Source organism: Oncorhynchus mykiss, chromosome 10, assembly GCF_057628025.1.
Source record: "Oncorhynchus mykiss isolate SJ-2025 chromosome 10, ASM5762802v1, whole genome shotgun sequence".
Taxonomy (NCBI): domain Eukaryota; kingdom Metazoa; phylum Chordata; class Actinopteri; order Salmoniformes; family Salmonidae; genus Oncorhynchus; species Oncorhynchus mykiss.
In genome coordinates, this window is record NC_143031.1 from 74,395,077 (window position 1) to 74,412,500 (window position 17,424).

At 45.5% G+C, this 17,424-nt stretch overlaps 1 protein-coding gene across 3 annotated transcripts in view; it reads right to left on the reverse strand.

Moving 5' to 3' along the window:
- Nucleotides 1-17,424, reverse strand: part of LOC110533210 (E3 ubiquitin-protein ligase DTX4) — a 40,356-nt gene that overhangs the window by 6,250 nt on the left and 16,682 nt on the right. For 2 of the 3 annotated variants that reach the window (XM_090187895.1, XM_090187897.1), the window contains exon 3: nucleotides 14,059-15,085. In XM_090187895.1, the coding sequence (XP_090044021.1) occupies nucleotides 14,059-15,085 (1,027 nt within the window). Of the gene's footprint in view, nucleotides 1-462; nucleotides 1,059-14,058; nucleotides 15,086-17,424 lie in introns of those variants that run through there. The other variant, XM_090187898.1, reaches the window with a different exon arrangement.

Genomic DNA, 17,424 nt, shown 5'->3' on the forward strand with positions numbered 1-17,424 from the left:
TACCATAGATAGTACTGCCAGATATCCTCTGTCTAGCCTGTACGTTTCAGAGAACACGGGTTGGGTCTAAGTGGCGCCCTATTCCCTACACAGCGAGCTACGCCTGACCAGAGCCCACGTAGGATGCCTCCAGCTATATACGGCTCTGACGGTGTCAGTCAAACAATCCCCTATTGTTTGTCCTTTGACATATTTCTGGATGATTCTAGCGACTCTACCATTCTAGAGTCCAGGTAGAACGTCTGTGTCATTCACACCAAAGATATTGTACCAAACTCTAGTTCCCCAGATCATCTACTTTTACCACAGACAACACAGCTTTTGAGTGTCATCGATATCGGAGCAGATAGATAAGATATGACGATTTGTGTTGTCCTTGGGTATCCTACATTGTCGATAAAATCAGCAGCAGCAGCACACACAAACACACACACACACTTCTTCCTAGGGATGGATACTCACATTAAGGACGTGAGGATTGTCATTCTCCCACAGAGGTCAGTCCCGACACAATCAATTAAGTAATAAACTACAAGAAAACGAGTCACGGAGGAATCGATTTCCTTTCTCTTCACCAGGGGAACAGAGAACCACTAGGGATGTGTCAATGAGAAGTTGAAGAAGAGGTTCCACTCCTCTTTACCCCTCTCTCTATTTCTTTCTCTCTCTCTCTCTCACAGCTACAGAAACCTTTATTCTGTCTCTGAGCTGGACTCAGTTTCTGTTCTTTCTCTCTACAGACCTCCTCCTCTCCGTCTGTCCTAGAAGCAGTGTGTGAATTGGACCAAGTGTGTGTGTGTCCTGTCTTATATATGTAATCCGTGAGTTTCCATCTGCTGGCCAGTGACCTCAGAGAGAGGAGACGTCACAGAACTGACAGTGAGCATCACATCACACACCCAGGATCATGGATTACCTTCACCACGTCACCGGCTCTATTGACTAATACCACCCTGACTAACCACTTACGGAAACACACACACACACACACACACACCTGGGAAATCCCCAATAATGAACAACAAACTTGACCACAACACAACCCAGTCTTGACACGACTATAGAGCTTCCCATGTGTAAACGGTACTGTACAGGCTACACCACAACACAACCCAGTCTTGACACGACTATAGAGCTTCCCATGTGTAAACGGTACTGTACAGGCTACACCACAACACAACCCAGTCTTGACACGACTATAGAGCTTCCCATGTGTAAACGGTACTGTACAGGCTACACCACAACACAACCCAGTCTTGACACGACTATAGAGCTTCCCATGTGTAAACGGTACTGTACAGGCTACACCACAACACAACCCAGTCTTGACACGACTATAGAGCTTCCCATGTGTAAACGGTACTGTACAGGCTACACCACAACACAACCCAGTCTTGACACGACTATAGAGCTTCCCATGTGTAAACGGTACTGTACAGGCTACACCACAACACAACCCAGTCTTGACACGACTATAGAGCTTCCCATGTGTAAACGGTACTGTACAGGCTACACCACAACACAACCCAGTCTTGACACGACTTGGCCTGGTCTTTTAAATTACTAGTAATATATTAACCACAGAGCTTCCCATGTGTAAACGGTACTGTACAGGCTACACCACAGAGCTTCCCATGTGTAAACGGTACTGTACAGGCTACACCACAGAGCTTCCCATGTGTAAACGGTACTGTACAGGCTACACCACAGAGCTTCCCATGTGTAAACGGTACTGTACAGGCTACACCACAGAGCTTCCCATGTGTAAACGGTACTGTACAGGCTACACCACAGAGCTTCCCATGTGTAAACGGTACTGTACAGGCTACACCACAGAGCTTCCCATGTGTAAACGGTACTGTACAGGCTACACCACAGAGCTTCCCATGTGTAAACGGTACTGTACAGGCTACACCACAGAGCTTCCCATGTGTAAACGGTACTGTACAGGCTACACCACAGAGCTTCCCATGTGTAAACGGTACTGTACAGGCTACACCACAGAGCTTCCCATGTGTAAACGGTACTGTACAGGCTACACCACAGAGCTTCCCATGTGTAAACGGTACTGTACAGGCTACACCACAGAGCTTCCCATGTGTAAACGGTACTGTACAGGCTACACCACAGAGCTTCCCATGTGTAAACGGTACTGTACAGGCTACACCACAGAGCTTCCCATGTGTAAACGGTACTGTACAGGCTACACCACAGAGCTTCCCATGTGTAAACGGTACTGTACAGGCTACACCACAGAGCTTCCCATGTGTAAACGGTACTGTACAGGCTACACCACAGAGCTTCCCATGTGTAAACGGTACTGTACAGGCTACACCACAGAGCTTCCCATGTGTAAACGGTACTGTACAGGCTACACCACAGAGCTTCCCATGTGTAAACGGTACTGTACAGGCTACACCACAGCAGAGTTGTGGAGTCTAACTAACCATGCTACATCCCCCCTCGACGGGGGGGTGTCATTTAGAATGGGCAAATATGATCAAAAACAATAGTTTTTTCCCCGCGCTGTTCCTCCTGCGCTGTTCCTCCTGCGCTGTTCCTCCTGCGTTGCCACGCATCACAAACAGGGTTTGCTGTTCGTTTTGTTGCTTCCCGACATGAAATTAGTCAGTCGCTCTGAGAGCTGTGAGTTACTGTCGCTGGTAGCAACCACACAGACATGGCAGGAGGGCTGAGCCTGGGAGCTTTGTTCCTCGTGTTGTGACCCACCAAAGTGAGGATATCATTGCTTTTGTGTGACCTTTCAAATAGACAAGTACACTGCATGTTTACATACTGTGCATACTATGTAGTGATGGTAGTATAGTAATAATAGTTATAGATGGTATGTAGTGATGGTAGTATAGTAATAATAGTTATATATGATATGTAGTGATGGTAGTATAGTAATAATAGTTATATATGGTATGTAGTGATGGTAGTATAGTAATAATAGTTAGTTATAGATGGTATGTAGTGATGGTAGTATAGTAATAATAGTTATAGATGGTATGTAGTGATGGTAGTATAGTAATAATAGTTAGTTATAGATGGTATGTAGTGATGGTAGTATAGTAATAATAGTTATATATGATATGTAGTGATGGTAGTATAGTAATAATAGTTATAGATGGTATGTAGTGATGGTAGTATAGTAATAATAGTTAGTTATAGATGGTATGTAGTGATGGTAGTATAGTAATAATAGTTATAGATGGTATGTAGTGATGGTAGTATAGTAATAATAGTTATAGATGGTATGTAGTGATGGTAGTATAGTAATAATAGTTAGTTATAGATGGTATGTAGTGATGGTAGTATAGTAATAATAGTTATAGATGGTATGTAGTGATGGTAGTATAGTAATAATAGTTATAGATGGTATGTAGTGATGGTAGTATAGTAATAATAGTTAGTTATAGATGGTATGTAGTGATGGTAGTATAGTAATAATAGTTATAGATGGTATGTAGTGATGGTAGTATAGTAATAATAGTTATATATGATATGTAGTGATGGTAGTATAGTAATAATAGTTATATATGATATGTAGTGATGGTAGTATAGTAATAATAGTTATATATGATATGTAGTGATGGTAGTATAGTAATAATAGTTATAGATGGTATGTAGTGATGGTAGTATAGTAATAATAGTTATATATGATATGTAGTGATGGTAGTATAGTAATAATAGTTATATATGATATGTAGTGATGGTAGTATAGTAATAATAGTTATAGATGGTATGTAGTGATGGTAGTATAGTAATAATAGTTATAGATGGTATGTAGTGATGGTAGTATAGTAATAATAGTTAGTTATAGATGGTATGTAGTGATGGTAGTATAGTAATAATAGTTATAGATGGTATGTAGTGATGGTAGTATAGTAATAATAGTTATATATGATATGTAGTGATGGTAGTATAGTAATAATAGTTATAGATGGTATGTAATGATGGTAGTATAGTAATAATAGTTATATATGATATGTAGTGATGGTAGTATAGTAATAATAGTTATAGATGGTATGTAGTGATGGTAGTATAGTAATAATAGTTATAGATGATATGTAGTGATGGTAGTATAGTAATAATAGTTATAGATGGTATGTAGTGATGGTGGTATAGTAATAATAGTTAGTTATAGATGGTATGTAGTGATGGTAGTATAGTAACAATAGTTATAGATGGTATGTAGTGATTGTAGTATAGTAATAATAGTTAGTTATAGATGGTATGTTGTGATGGTAGTATAGTAATAATAGTTATAGATGGTATGTAGTGATGGTAGTATAGTAATAATAGTTAGTTATAGATGGTATGTTGTGATGGTAGTATAGTAATAATAGTTATAGATGGTATGTAGTGATGGTAGTATAGTAACAATAGTTATAGATGGTATGTAGTGATTGTAGTATAGTAATAATAGTTAGTTATAGATGGTATGTTGTGATGGTAGTATAGTAATAATAGTTATAGATGGTATGTAGTGATGGTAGTATAGTAACAATAGTTATAGATGGTATGTAGTGATTGTAGTATAGTAATAATAGTTATAGATGGTATGTTGTGACTACACCACAGCTCAGTTCATGGTCACCACACACCGCAGTTTAATAATGTCCTCTATTAACCAGTCAATCGGCTATTAAACACTATGATAACATGCTATTATATCTCTATCCTTAACCCAGATTAAAAACTCCACAAGCCACTACCTAACGGGTCAACCAGCCACTACCTAACGGGTCCACCAGCCACTACCTAACAGGTCCACCAGCCACTACCTAACAGGTCCACCAGCCACTACCTAACAGGTCAACCAGCCACTACCTAACGGGTCAACAAGCCACTACCTAACGGGTCAACAAGCCACTACCTAACAGGTCCACCAGCCACTACCTAACAGGTCAACCAGCCACTACCTAACGGGTCAACCAGCCACTACCTAACAGGTCAACCAGCCACTACCTAACGGGTCAGTCAACCAGCCACTACCTAACGGGTCAACCAGCCACTACCTAACAGGTCCACCAGCCACTACCTAACAGGTCAACCAGCCACTACCTAACAGCTTAACAAGCCACTACCTAACAGCTTAACAAGCCACTACCTAACGGGTCAACCAGCCACTACCTAACAGGTCAACCAGCCACTACCTAACAGGTCAACCAGCCACTACCTAACAGCTTAACAAGCCACTACCTAACAGGTTAACAAGCCACTACCTAACAGCTTAACAAGCCACTACCTAACAGCTTAACAAGCCACTACCTAACAGGTCAACAAGCCACTACCTAACAGGTCAACAAGCCACTACCTAACAGGTCAACAAGCCACTACCTAACAGGTCAACCAGCCACTACCTAACAGCTTAACAAGCCACTACCTAACAGGTCAACAAGCCACTACCTAACGGGTCCACCAGCCACTACCTAACAGGTCAACAAGCCACTACCTAACGGGTCCACCAGCCACTACCTAACAGGTCAACAAGCCACTACCTAACGGGTCAACAAGCCACTACCTAACGGGTCAACAAGCCACTACCTAACGGGTCAACAAGCCACTACCTAACGGGTCAACAAGCCACTACCTAACGGGTCAACAAGCCACTACCTAACGGGTCAACAAGCCACTACCTAACGGGTCAACAAGCCACTACCTAACGGGTCAACAAGCCACTACCTAACAGGTCCAGGAGGACATACAGACAGACAGGAAGACAGACAGGAAGACAGGAGGACAGACAGGAGGACAGTGAAAGGGACTGGTGGCAGGTGACTGTCATCATCATCATCATCATCTGTAGCTTCCGGTTCAGGGTTCTGCCTTAACAAGCTTTGAGTTGGAGCTAAGAGGCTTTTGGTTAACCCTCCCTGCAGGTGTCACAGTCACTGAGTGAGTGACTCACTGTGTGTGTGTGTGTGTGTGTGTGTGTGTGTAGGGCTGGGAATCGCCAGGGACCTCACGATACAGTATTATCATGATACCATATGTATTACAATTCTCACGATTCTAAATGTATTTCGATTCGCTACTGTGATTTCATTGCAGTTGGATGTTCCAAACATATTGCTCACCCCATGTCTGCTGCAGAGGGACAAGAGGGAGCCATGAGAACATGACTTTTAATCAGTCATGGAAATGAAAGTGATGAAAACCAAATGTCTCCGTATTGAAACAGATGGAGAACAAGCTCTGAAGGAAGGACACTGGAGTTTTGAGGCAGCTGGCGCGAAAATAATACTGCGAGGGCTTCCTGAGTGGGGCAGCGGTCTACGGCAATGCATCGCAGTGCTGGAGGCGTCACTACAGACCCGGGTTTGATCCCAGGCTGTATTACAAGCGACCGTGATCGGGAGGTCCCACGGGGACTGTGGGTGTTAAGAAGGGTGGTTAGGCGGGTCATGCTTCAGAGGACGCATGACTCCACCTTCGCCTCCCGAGCCTATTGGGGAGTTACAGCGATGAGACAAGATCAGAACTGGGGGTAAAATACATGTGTTCAATCTTGCGATATTGTCAAAACAACAAGACACGATATATCGTCAGAAATGATATGATATCCCCATATGTTACTGTATAGATTTTTTCAGAAAGAAAAAAGAAAGAAAAGAAGAAAAAAGTCCCACTTGGAACCCCCAAAAAATGAGTTTCAGGGGGTTCTCCTATGGGGACAGTTGAACAACTCTTATGGTTCTAGGTAGCTACTTCTTCTCTAAGAGTTTACAGTAGATACAGTCTGACCTCAAGTCAGTGTTGTTGACAACTTGACACACACACAGGGGTCATGTTAAGTGCTGAATGGCCTATTAGACCTATGACCAGACCTGAGCTGAATGAAGATGGAGACAGTAACCAGTCAGTGAGGTTATTAATACTACAGTAAGCCGTACGAGACCGCTGACCGTGCAGCGTGACGGATATTGTGAGGTAGAAATGCACTGTGGAGAAGGTTTAGTCTCGTTTGAGCCCCAGCTTATCTACAATGCATTAACACAATTCCCAGCTGTCCTACTGACACACACACACAAACACCTGGAACAATGAGTGAGTCCGAGACAGAGAGACAGAAAGACAGAGACAACCACTCATCATTACACACACAGCAACTAGAGACGATAGGTGTAATCCATCATATATATATATATATATATACAGTGCCTTGCGAAAGTATTCGGCCCCCTTGAACTTTGCGACCTTTTGCCACATTTCAGGCTTCAAACATAAAGATATAAAACTGTATTTTTTTGTGAAGAATCAACAACAAGTGGGACACAATCATGAAGTGGAACGACATTTATTGGATATTTCAAACTTTTTTAACAAATCAAAAACTGAAAAATTGGGCGTGCAAAATTATTCAGCCCCCTTAAGTTAATACTTTGTAGCGCCACCATTTGCTGTGATTACAGCTGTAAGTCGCTTGGGGTATGTCTCTATCAGTTTTGCACATCGAGAGACTGAATTTTTTTCCCATTCCTCCTTGCAAAACAGCTTGAGCTCAGTAAGGTTGGATGGAGAGCATTTGTGAACAGCAGTTTTCAGTTCTTTCCACAGATTCTCGATTGGATTCAGGTCTGGACTTTGACTTGGCCATTCTAACACCTGGATATGTTTATTTTTGAGCCATTCCATTGTAGATTTTGCTTTATGTTTTGCTTCATTGTCTTTTTGGAAGACAAATCTCCGTCCCAGTCTCAGGTCTTTTGCAGACTCCATCAGGTTTTCTTCCAGAATGGTCCTGTATTTGGCTCCATCCATCTTCCCATCAATTTTAACCATCTTCCCTGTCCCTGCTGAAGAAAAGCAGGCCCAAACCATGATGCTGCCACCACCATGTTTGACAGTGGGGATGGTGTGTTCAGGGTGATGAGCTGTGTTGCTTTTACGCCAAACATAACGTTTTGCATTGTTGCCAAAAAGTTCAATTTTGGTTTCATCTGACCAGAGCACCTTCTTCCACATGTTTGGTGTGTCTCCCAGGTGGCTTGTGGCAAACTTTAAACGACACTTTTTATGGATATCTTTAAGAAATGGCTTTCTTCTTGCCACTCTTCCATAAAGGCCAGATTTGTGCAATATACGACTAATTGTTGTCCTATGGACAGAGTCTCCCACCTCAGCTGTAGATCTCTGCAGTTCATCCAGAGTGATTATGGGCCTCTTGGCTGCATCTCTGATCAGTCTTCTCCTTGTATGAGCTGAAAGTTTAGAGGGACGGCCAGGTCTTGGTAGATTTGCAGTGGTCTGATACTCCTTCCATTTCAATATTATCGCTTGCACAGTGCTCCTTGGGATGTTTAAAGCTTGGGAAATATTTTTGTATCCAAATCCGGCTTTAAACTTCTTCACAACAGTATCTCGGACATGCCTGGTGTGTTCCTTGTTCTTCATTATGCTCTCTGCGCTTTTAACGGACCTCTGAGACTATCACAGTGCAGGTGCATTTATACGGAGACTTGATTACACACAGGTGGATTGTATTTATCATCATTAGTCATTTAGGTCAACATTGGATCATTCAGAGATCCTCACTGAACTTCTGGAGAGAGTTTGCTGCACTGAAAGTAAAGGGGCTGAATAATTTTGCATGCCCAATTTTTCAGTTTTTGATTTGTTAAAAAAGTTTGAAATATCCAATAAATGTTGTTCCACTTCATGATTGTGTCCCACTTGTTGATTCTTCACAAAAAAATACAGTTTTATATCTTTATGTTTGAAGCCTGAAATGTGGCAAAAGGTCGCAAAGTTCAAGGGGGACGAATACTTTCGCAAGGCACTAATATATATATATATATATATATATACATATACACACACACACACACACCTGACACACACATGTACCCACTCAGATCAGTGGAGGCTGTTGAGGGGAGGACGGCTCATAATAATGTCCAGAACGGAGCGAACGGAATGGCATCAAACACCTGGAAACCATGAAAACCATGTGTTTGATGTATTTGATACCATTCCACTGATTCTGCTCCAGTCATTACCACGAGTGTATCCTCCCCAATTAAGGTGCCACCAACCACCTGTGACGCAGACGCAGTGACACACACTAGCATGTCTGCACTCAGATAGTTACACACACTGTTGTAGGCCGCCACAAAGCCCTAAATAGAGGAGATCTTCACTAACACATGGCCTGCTTCACCTACAGTACATAGGCACTACCACATGGCCTGCTTCACCTACAGTACATAGGCACTACCACATGGCCTGCTTCACCTATAGTACATAGGCACTAACACATGGCCTGCTTCACCTACAGTACATAGGCACTAACACATGGCCTGCTTCACCTATAGTACATAGGCACTAACACATGGCCTGCTTCATCTACAGCACATAGGCACTAACACATGGCCTGCTTCACCTATAGTACATAGGCACTAACACATGGCCTGCTTCACCTACAGTACATAGGCACTACCACATGGCCTGCTTCACCTACAGTACACAGGCACTAACACATGGCCTGCTTCACCTATAGTACATAGGCACTACCACATGGCCTGCTTCACCTACAGCACATAGGCACTACCACATGGCCTGCTTCATCTACAGTACATAGACACTAACACATGGCCTGCTTCACCTACAGTACATAGGCACTAACACATGGCCTGCTTCACCTACAGTACATAGGCACTAACACATGGCCTGCTTCACCTACAGTACATAGGCACTAACACATGGCCTGCTTCACCTATAGTACATAGGCACTAACACGTGGCCTGCTTCACCTACAGTACATAGGCACTAACACATGGCCTGCTTCACCTACAGTACATAGGCACTAACACATGGCCTGCTTCACCTACAGCACATAGGCACTAACACATGGCCTGCTTTACCTACAGTACATAGGCACTAACACATGGCCTGCTTCACCTACAGTACATAGGCACTACCACATGGCCTGCTTCACCTACAGTACATAGGCACTAACACATGGCATGCTTCACCTACAGCACATAGGCACTAACACATGGCCTGCCTTACCTACAGTACATAGGCACTAACACATGGCCTGCTTCACCTACAGTACATAGGCACTAACACATGGCCTGCTTCACCTACAGTACATAGGCACTAACACATGGCCTGCTTCACCTACAGTACATAGGCACTAACACATGGCCTGCTTCACCTACAGTACATAGGCACTAACACATGGCCTGCTTCACCTACAGCACATAGGCACTAACACATGGCCTGCTTCACCTACAGTACATAGGCAAACACATGGCCTGCTTCAACTACAGCACATAGGCACTAACACATGGCCTGCTTCACCTACAGCACATAGGCACTAACACATTTGACCTTAAAGGCTCAGTGCAGTCAAAAACGTGATTTCCATATTTGTTTATATACACTGAGTGTACAAAACATTGAGTACACCTGTTCTTTCAATGACAGACTGACCAGGTGAATCCAGATGAAAGATGTGATTCCTTACTGATGTCACATGTTACACCCACTTCAAATCAGCATAGATGAAGGGGAGGAGTCAGGTTAAAAAAGGATTTTTAAGTCTTGAGAGAATTGAGACATGGATTGTGTATGTGTACCATACAGAGGGTGAAGAGGCAAGACAAAATATTTTAGTGCCTTTGAACTGTGTATTGTTGGTGCACCAGTTTGTGTCAAGAACTGCAACGCTGCTGGGTTTTTCACGCTCAACAGTTTGAGTTGGAATAATACTGAGAGATTGTGAAAGTGATGATAATGCCCTTTTAGTGTAAGAGCTGTTTTGCGGGGGATGGAGTTTTGGCCTCCCTGGTGACATCACCAGGCGGGAAATTAGTTAACAGACCAATAAGAAAGAGAGTTCCAAACCTCTCTGCCAATAATAACTTGTTTTCAGTTGTCCCCTCCCCACTCAGACCACTCCCAGACAGCCCGAGCAGAATTCTTGCTTGAGAAATTACTCTTTGCTAAGAAGCTATTTTTGTTTATTTTTGACCATTTTAATTGAAAACCATCGCAGTCAGGTACCTAATTGTTAGCCAGTAATGATTTGATATTGAGATAAAAACGGCTGCATTGGGCCTTTACTACATGGAGCCCATTATCCAGAATGCAGATGAAACAAATTAACTGGATGTCTTTCCCACGCTCCTCTTCATCGACGTCCTTCACCCAGATCTCTATTTGTTTCTTTCTCTTCCATTCATCTGTTCCTCTTTTCTCAGGGTCAGATGAGGTCTTACTTTTTCCAAGGCCCTTCCCCTCTGAGTCTGTCTGTTGTTTTATCTGTATATTCCTCTTCCTTCTTTATATCCTACCATCTCACTCTCCCTCTCTCACTCTCCCTCACTCACTCTCACACCTCCTGTGCTAATTAGTTAATAATGACATTATTATAGACTTGAATTAGCATCTCTGCATCTCAGCCGGGTGAGAAACTCTGGTTCCTAGATAATCACACTTCCTGCTTCTGAATAGGATGCAGTTTCTCCTGAACCCTGATCTAAGATCAGTTTGGTTAAGGTTAGGATTAGGAAGGCTGATCCTAGATCTACTAAGACTACTGTACTAGTCAACCTAGTGCACTCAGTGTACATACTTTACTAGTTAGCTTAGGAAGACAATGGAATGTGGACATGGCAGTGCACAGTTTATTTCTCTTTGGGGTTGTTTGTTTGTGTATCTAGTGTCTTAGTGGGAGAGGGGCAGACAGACAGTGAGACTGGGGAGGGTGGTGGAGGGTGTGGGAGAAGAGGGTGGGGGAGAGGAGGGTGGGGTGGGGGAGAAGAGAAAGGAGGGTGGGGTGGGGGAGAGGAGGGTGGGGTGGGGGAGAAGAGAAAGGAGGGTGGCTGGGGGAGAGGAGGGTGGGGGAGAAGAGGGAGAGGAGGGTGGGGGAGAGGAGGGTGGGGAGAAGAAAGAGAGGAGGGTGGGGTGGGAGAGCCTCTTAAACCCTAGTGACCCTAACCCCCACTCCATCACACACTCCTCCCCTTCTTTGTAATCTCTCTTCCTCTCCTCCCCCTCCTCTCCTCCCCGTGTCCCCAGATGGTCATGAAGATTGAATGATTTAGCCTTGGGAGCAACAAACTCTCAAGCATTCTCATACTCTCTCACACACACACACACACACACACACACACACACACACACACACACACACACACACACTTAAAAGGCCAGTTTGTTATTCCATAACTTTGATACATTTGAACATTGCTAACCATTATGCTGTATGAAAACGGCATCACAGCCAGACAAAGCAGTAGATTGGTGGACTATTAAAGTGGCAGAGAGCTCCCCTATTGGCCAGACACAGTCAATGCAACCCTGTTGCGTTACAAAATACTGTACCTGTTGCCATAAGAATAAATTGTATCAATTTCAATTGTGTTCTATTATTTTTTTTAAACTTTTGGCTCGGTTTCCAGAGATTCTATTACCCATGCTCTCTCTCTCTCTCTCTTCAATTAAATTCAATTCTATTTATTGGTTTTATTGGCATGGGAAACAGTTTACATCGCCAAAGCAAGTGAAATGATAAACAAAAGTGAAATAAACAAAAAGTGAGGAGTAAATATTACACTCACACAACTTCCCAAATAATAGAGACATTTAACATGTCATTATGTCTATATACAGTGTAATGGTGTTACCACACTGTCTCCCTCTCGCTCCTCTTTTCTCAGCCCTCTGAAACCCTTCCTCCCCCTTTCTGTTTTCACTCTGTCGTCTCTTTCTCACACTCCCCCACTAGAAGAAAGAGAGACACATTCCTGCAGCTTTGTGAGGACGTCAATATTGACTTTCTCTGTGTGTGTGTCCCCCTTGGTTTGAAACAATTTCACAACTCCGTGTGTGTGCGACAACTGACTGACAACGTAACACTGCTCTGCATATTACAATCAACAATCTAGGTTTGCTCCCTCCCTCCCTCCCTCCCTCCCTCCCTCCCTCCCTCCCTCCCTCCCTCCCTCCCTCCGGCTGTGGCCTGATTGTGATCAATCTCTGCTAGTTGCTGAGTTGTTCCTTTGTCCGTCCCTCCCCTCCTTCCCTCTGACAGTGTCTGTGTCTAGCTGGCTATGTCTACCCCCCCAAACTCCCTAAATGTAGGTCTCTCTTGCTCCCCAACCCCCCAAGATCCTCCTTGACAAAAGCCTCAAGACAGACCGAGACGGAGCATTACAATGATGACTGTGGCTTCTGCTTTTGTCTTCCTTCTACCCCCGCACTCCCTACTATCCAGAAATCCCTTCACCCCCATGCATATATCCCTCGACCTCCCCTTCTCCGCCCCTAACCTTCTACTCCCCAAAAACAACCCCCCTACCTGCCCCCCCAGCCCAGACCCTGTTGTTCCGGGCTGGCCACTGCAGAGGCGGGCATTGTGTTGCGAATGCCGACTAGGCCTCAATGCAGCCACAAAGGTTGCCGTGGAAACGCTTGGGCGCACACAATAGAGCCCGGGATGGGCCCCCAGAACACAGGAGTCCTGGGAAACCCAAAGAGAGAGAGAGAGAGACAGAGCGAAGGAAGAGTCGGAGGGGGTGGGCGAGTGCAGGGTAGAGGGGGAAGAGAGTGACGGTGGGAGGCCTCCTCCCCTCCCTCCATCCCCTCATTCCTCCCCTCCCTCCATCCCCTCATTCCTCCCCTCCCTCCATTCCCTCATTCCATCCCCTCATTCCCCCCCTCCCTCCATCCCCTCATTCCTCCACAACCGCTCCTTTCTTTCTGGACCCCAGATGGTCATCTGTCAGAGGGGCTGCTGGGAGAGTTAGATGCGTCCTCCCTCTCACAAGTAGACACAGTCCCACATCCACTGACCCGTAAAGACTCACTTCCAAAGCATCCAAAGAGGAGACGAATGTAGCCATCTCAACAACACAGTGTTTCCATAATGGAAGACCAAGTAGAACCAGATGAGATCATCCAGAATCATTCAGTCATAACAACAACTCAACCAAAACCATCTCACTCACCGTGGCAACCACTGAGTGTTTGTGTGTATCAGTTACATCAGTGTGTGTGTGTTTGTGAGTGTATGTTATTGTGTGTATGTGTGTCACTCACCCAGAGGCAATGAGGGCTCGTGACTGGGCCATGGCTATGCGTTGCAGGGCGGGCCGGCTGAGCCCAGCCAGACTGGACCGCTGGGGCAGGGGGGCAGAGCACGGCGCCGAGCGCTGGGGAGCCATGGGCCGCGGCGACGGGGACGGCACGGGAGAGGGCGGTGACGTCACGGCGGTCGCCGGGGTGACGAGCGTGGCGGTGGGCACCGGTTGACTCGTGGAGGAGGGAGAGGGGGGCGGCACGGACGGACGGCGGCCGTGATTGGAGGAGGGCGGCTGAGGGGGCGGGAGAGAGGGAGGAGGGGGTCGGTTGGAGATGGAGAGGGTGCCCGTTTGGGCGCTGAGGAGGGAGAGGGAGCGGGCGAAGAGGGCAGCATTCCGTCGCGGTGAGGACTGGTTCTGGGATATGGAGAGTCCGTGAGGTAAGGTTTTGGAGTAGGCAGATCTAGCGGGGGAGCTCCTGAGTTGGCCCCGCCCCAGGGTGGCAGATTTGGGGCTGGGTGGTTTACTCTGAGGTTTACTCGGCCGGTGGCCCAACTTGTGTGTCGATGACCTCACTGTGCTCTGCTTCACACTAAAGACCAGCATGCACTGCTGGCAGGAGCACGGCTGCCCGGCGAGGGACTGCATGGTCGCCAGCCCGCCGCTTGGGTACACAGCGCGCCCGTTGACGCCCGACACCCCAACACCCAGTAACGCTCCCGTTGGACCCGATCCTCCACCTCCGTTCCTGGGTACCGGTCCTGACACTAGTGGGTAGGCCACGTCGGACCTCCGCTGTATCCTGCGTTGTCTCTGGGTCTGCCTGTTGATCTGGGTCATGCCCTGCAGGTCCACCAGGTAGCAGAATCCCAGCGGCGCCAGGTCCAGCCAGGGCTGCTGGCGGTCCCGGGCCGTCTGGATGGCGATGCCGACCTCCGTGTCGTACTGGGTCCAGGAGCCCGTGTCGTTCTCCCACTCCCACAGCCAACCCTGGCCCGGCGCCGACGTGGGATCGTAGAAGCTACGGCGCACCGGCCGGATCATACCTGCAGGGGGAGATGCTGGGGTTAGTACGACTATCAATCAATCAAATGTATTTTTCCAATGGCAGTTGTCACAAAGGGCTTCACAGTAAACTAGTCTAGACACTGAAGAGCAAGCAGAAGCACGGTGGACAGGACGAAGGCCCTGGATGGAAGAAACCTTGAGAGGAACCAGGAATGCATGACTACATCATGAAAAGAGTAGGAAATGGTACTAACATTGTCGTTTCAGTGTGGAGAGGTTGAAACAGGAACAGAAATGCATGTGGGAACACTTTCGTATGGTTTTAATTGACAAGCTAGATTCTCCCCACAGAAGTGAAAGTTAATATGAGCTCTTACACACATTCACACATCCTCTGACCTGAACTCATCTAACTCAAATGACATGAACTCAACCCCAACTCAAATGACCTGAACTCAACCCCAACTCAAATGACCTGAAATCAACCCCAACTCAAATGACCTGAACTCAACCCCAACTCAAATGACCTGAACTCAACCCCAACTCAAATGACCTGAACTCAACCCCAACTCAAATGACCTGAAATCAACCCCAACTCAAATGTCCTGAAATCAACCCCAATTCAAATGACCTGAACTCAACCCCAACTCAAATGACCTGAACTCATCTAACTCAAATGACCTGAACTCAACCCCAACTCAAATGACCTGAACTCAACCCCAACTCAAATGACCTGAACTCATCTAACTCAAATGACCTGAACTCAACCCCAACTCAAATGACCTGAACTCAACCCCAACTCAAATGACCTGAACTCAACCCCAACTCAAATGACCTGAACTCATCTAACTCAAATGACCTGAACTCATCTAACTCAAATGACCTGAACTCATCTAACTCAAATGACCTGAACTCAACCCCAACGACCTGAACTCAACCCCAACGACCTGAACTCAACCCCAACTCAAATGACCTGAAATCAACCCCAACTCAAATGACCTGAACTCAACCCCAACTCAAATGACCTGAACTCATCTAACTCAAATGACCTGAACTCATCTAACTCAAATGACCTGAACTCATCTAACTCAAATGACCTGAACTCAACCCCAACTCAAATGACCTGAACTCATCTAACTCAAATGACCTGAACTCATCTAACTCAAATGACCTGAACTCATCTAACTCAAATGACCTGAACTCATCCCCAACTCAAATGACCTGAAATCAACCCCAACTCAAATGACCTGAACTCAACCCCAACTCAAATGACCTGAACTCATCTAACTCAAATGACCTGAACTCATCTAACTCAAATGACCTGAACTCATCTAACTCAAATGACCTGAACTCAACCCCAACTCAAATGACCTGAACTCAACCCCAACACAAATGACCTGAACTCAACCCCAACTCAAATGACCTGAACTCATCTAACTCAAATGACCTGAACTCAACCCCAACTCAAATGACCTGAACTCATCTAACTCAAATGACCTGAACTCATCTAACTCAAATGACCTGAACTCATCTAACTCAAATGACCTGAACTCATCTAACTCAAATGACCTGAACTCAACCCCAACTCAAATGACCTGAACTCATCTAACTCAAATGACCTGAACTCAACCCCAACTCAAATGACCTGAACTCATCTAACTCAAATGACCTAAACTCAACCCCAACTCAAATGACCTGAACTCAACCCCAACTCAAATGACCTGAACTCAACCCCAACTCAAATGACCTGAAATCAACCCCAACTCAAATGACCTGAACTCAACCCCAACTCAAATGACCTGAACTCAACCCCAACTCAAATGACCTGAACTCAACCCCAACTCAAATGACCTGAACTCAACCCCAACTCAAATGACCTGAACTCAACCCCAACTCAAATGACCTGAACTCATCTAACTCAAATGACCTGAACTCAACCCCAACTCAAATGACCTGAACTCCGCCCCAACTCAAATGACCTGAACTCATCTAACTCAAATGACCTGAACTCAACCCCAACTCAAATGACCTGAACTCCGCCCCAACTCAAATGACCTGAACTCATCTAACTCAAATGACCTGAACTCAACCCCAACTCAAATGACCTGAACTCCGCCCCAACTCAAATGACCTGAACTCATCTAACTCAAATGACCTGAACTCAACCCCAACTCAAATGACCTGAACTCAACCCCAACTCAAATGACCTGAACTCAACCCCAACTCAAATGACCTGAACTCAACCCCAACTCAAATGACCTGAACTCAACCTCAACTCAAATGACCTGAACTCAACCCCAACTCAAATGACCTGAACTCAACCCCAACTCAAATGACCTGAACTCAACCCCAACTCAAATGACCTGAACTCAACCCC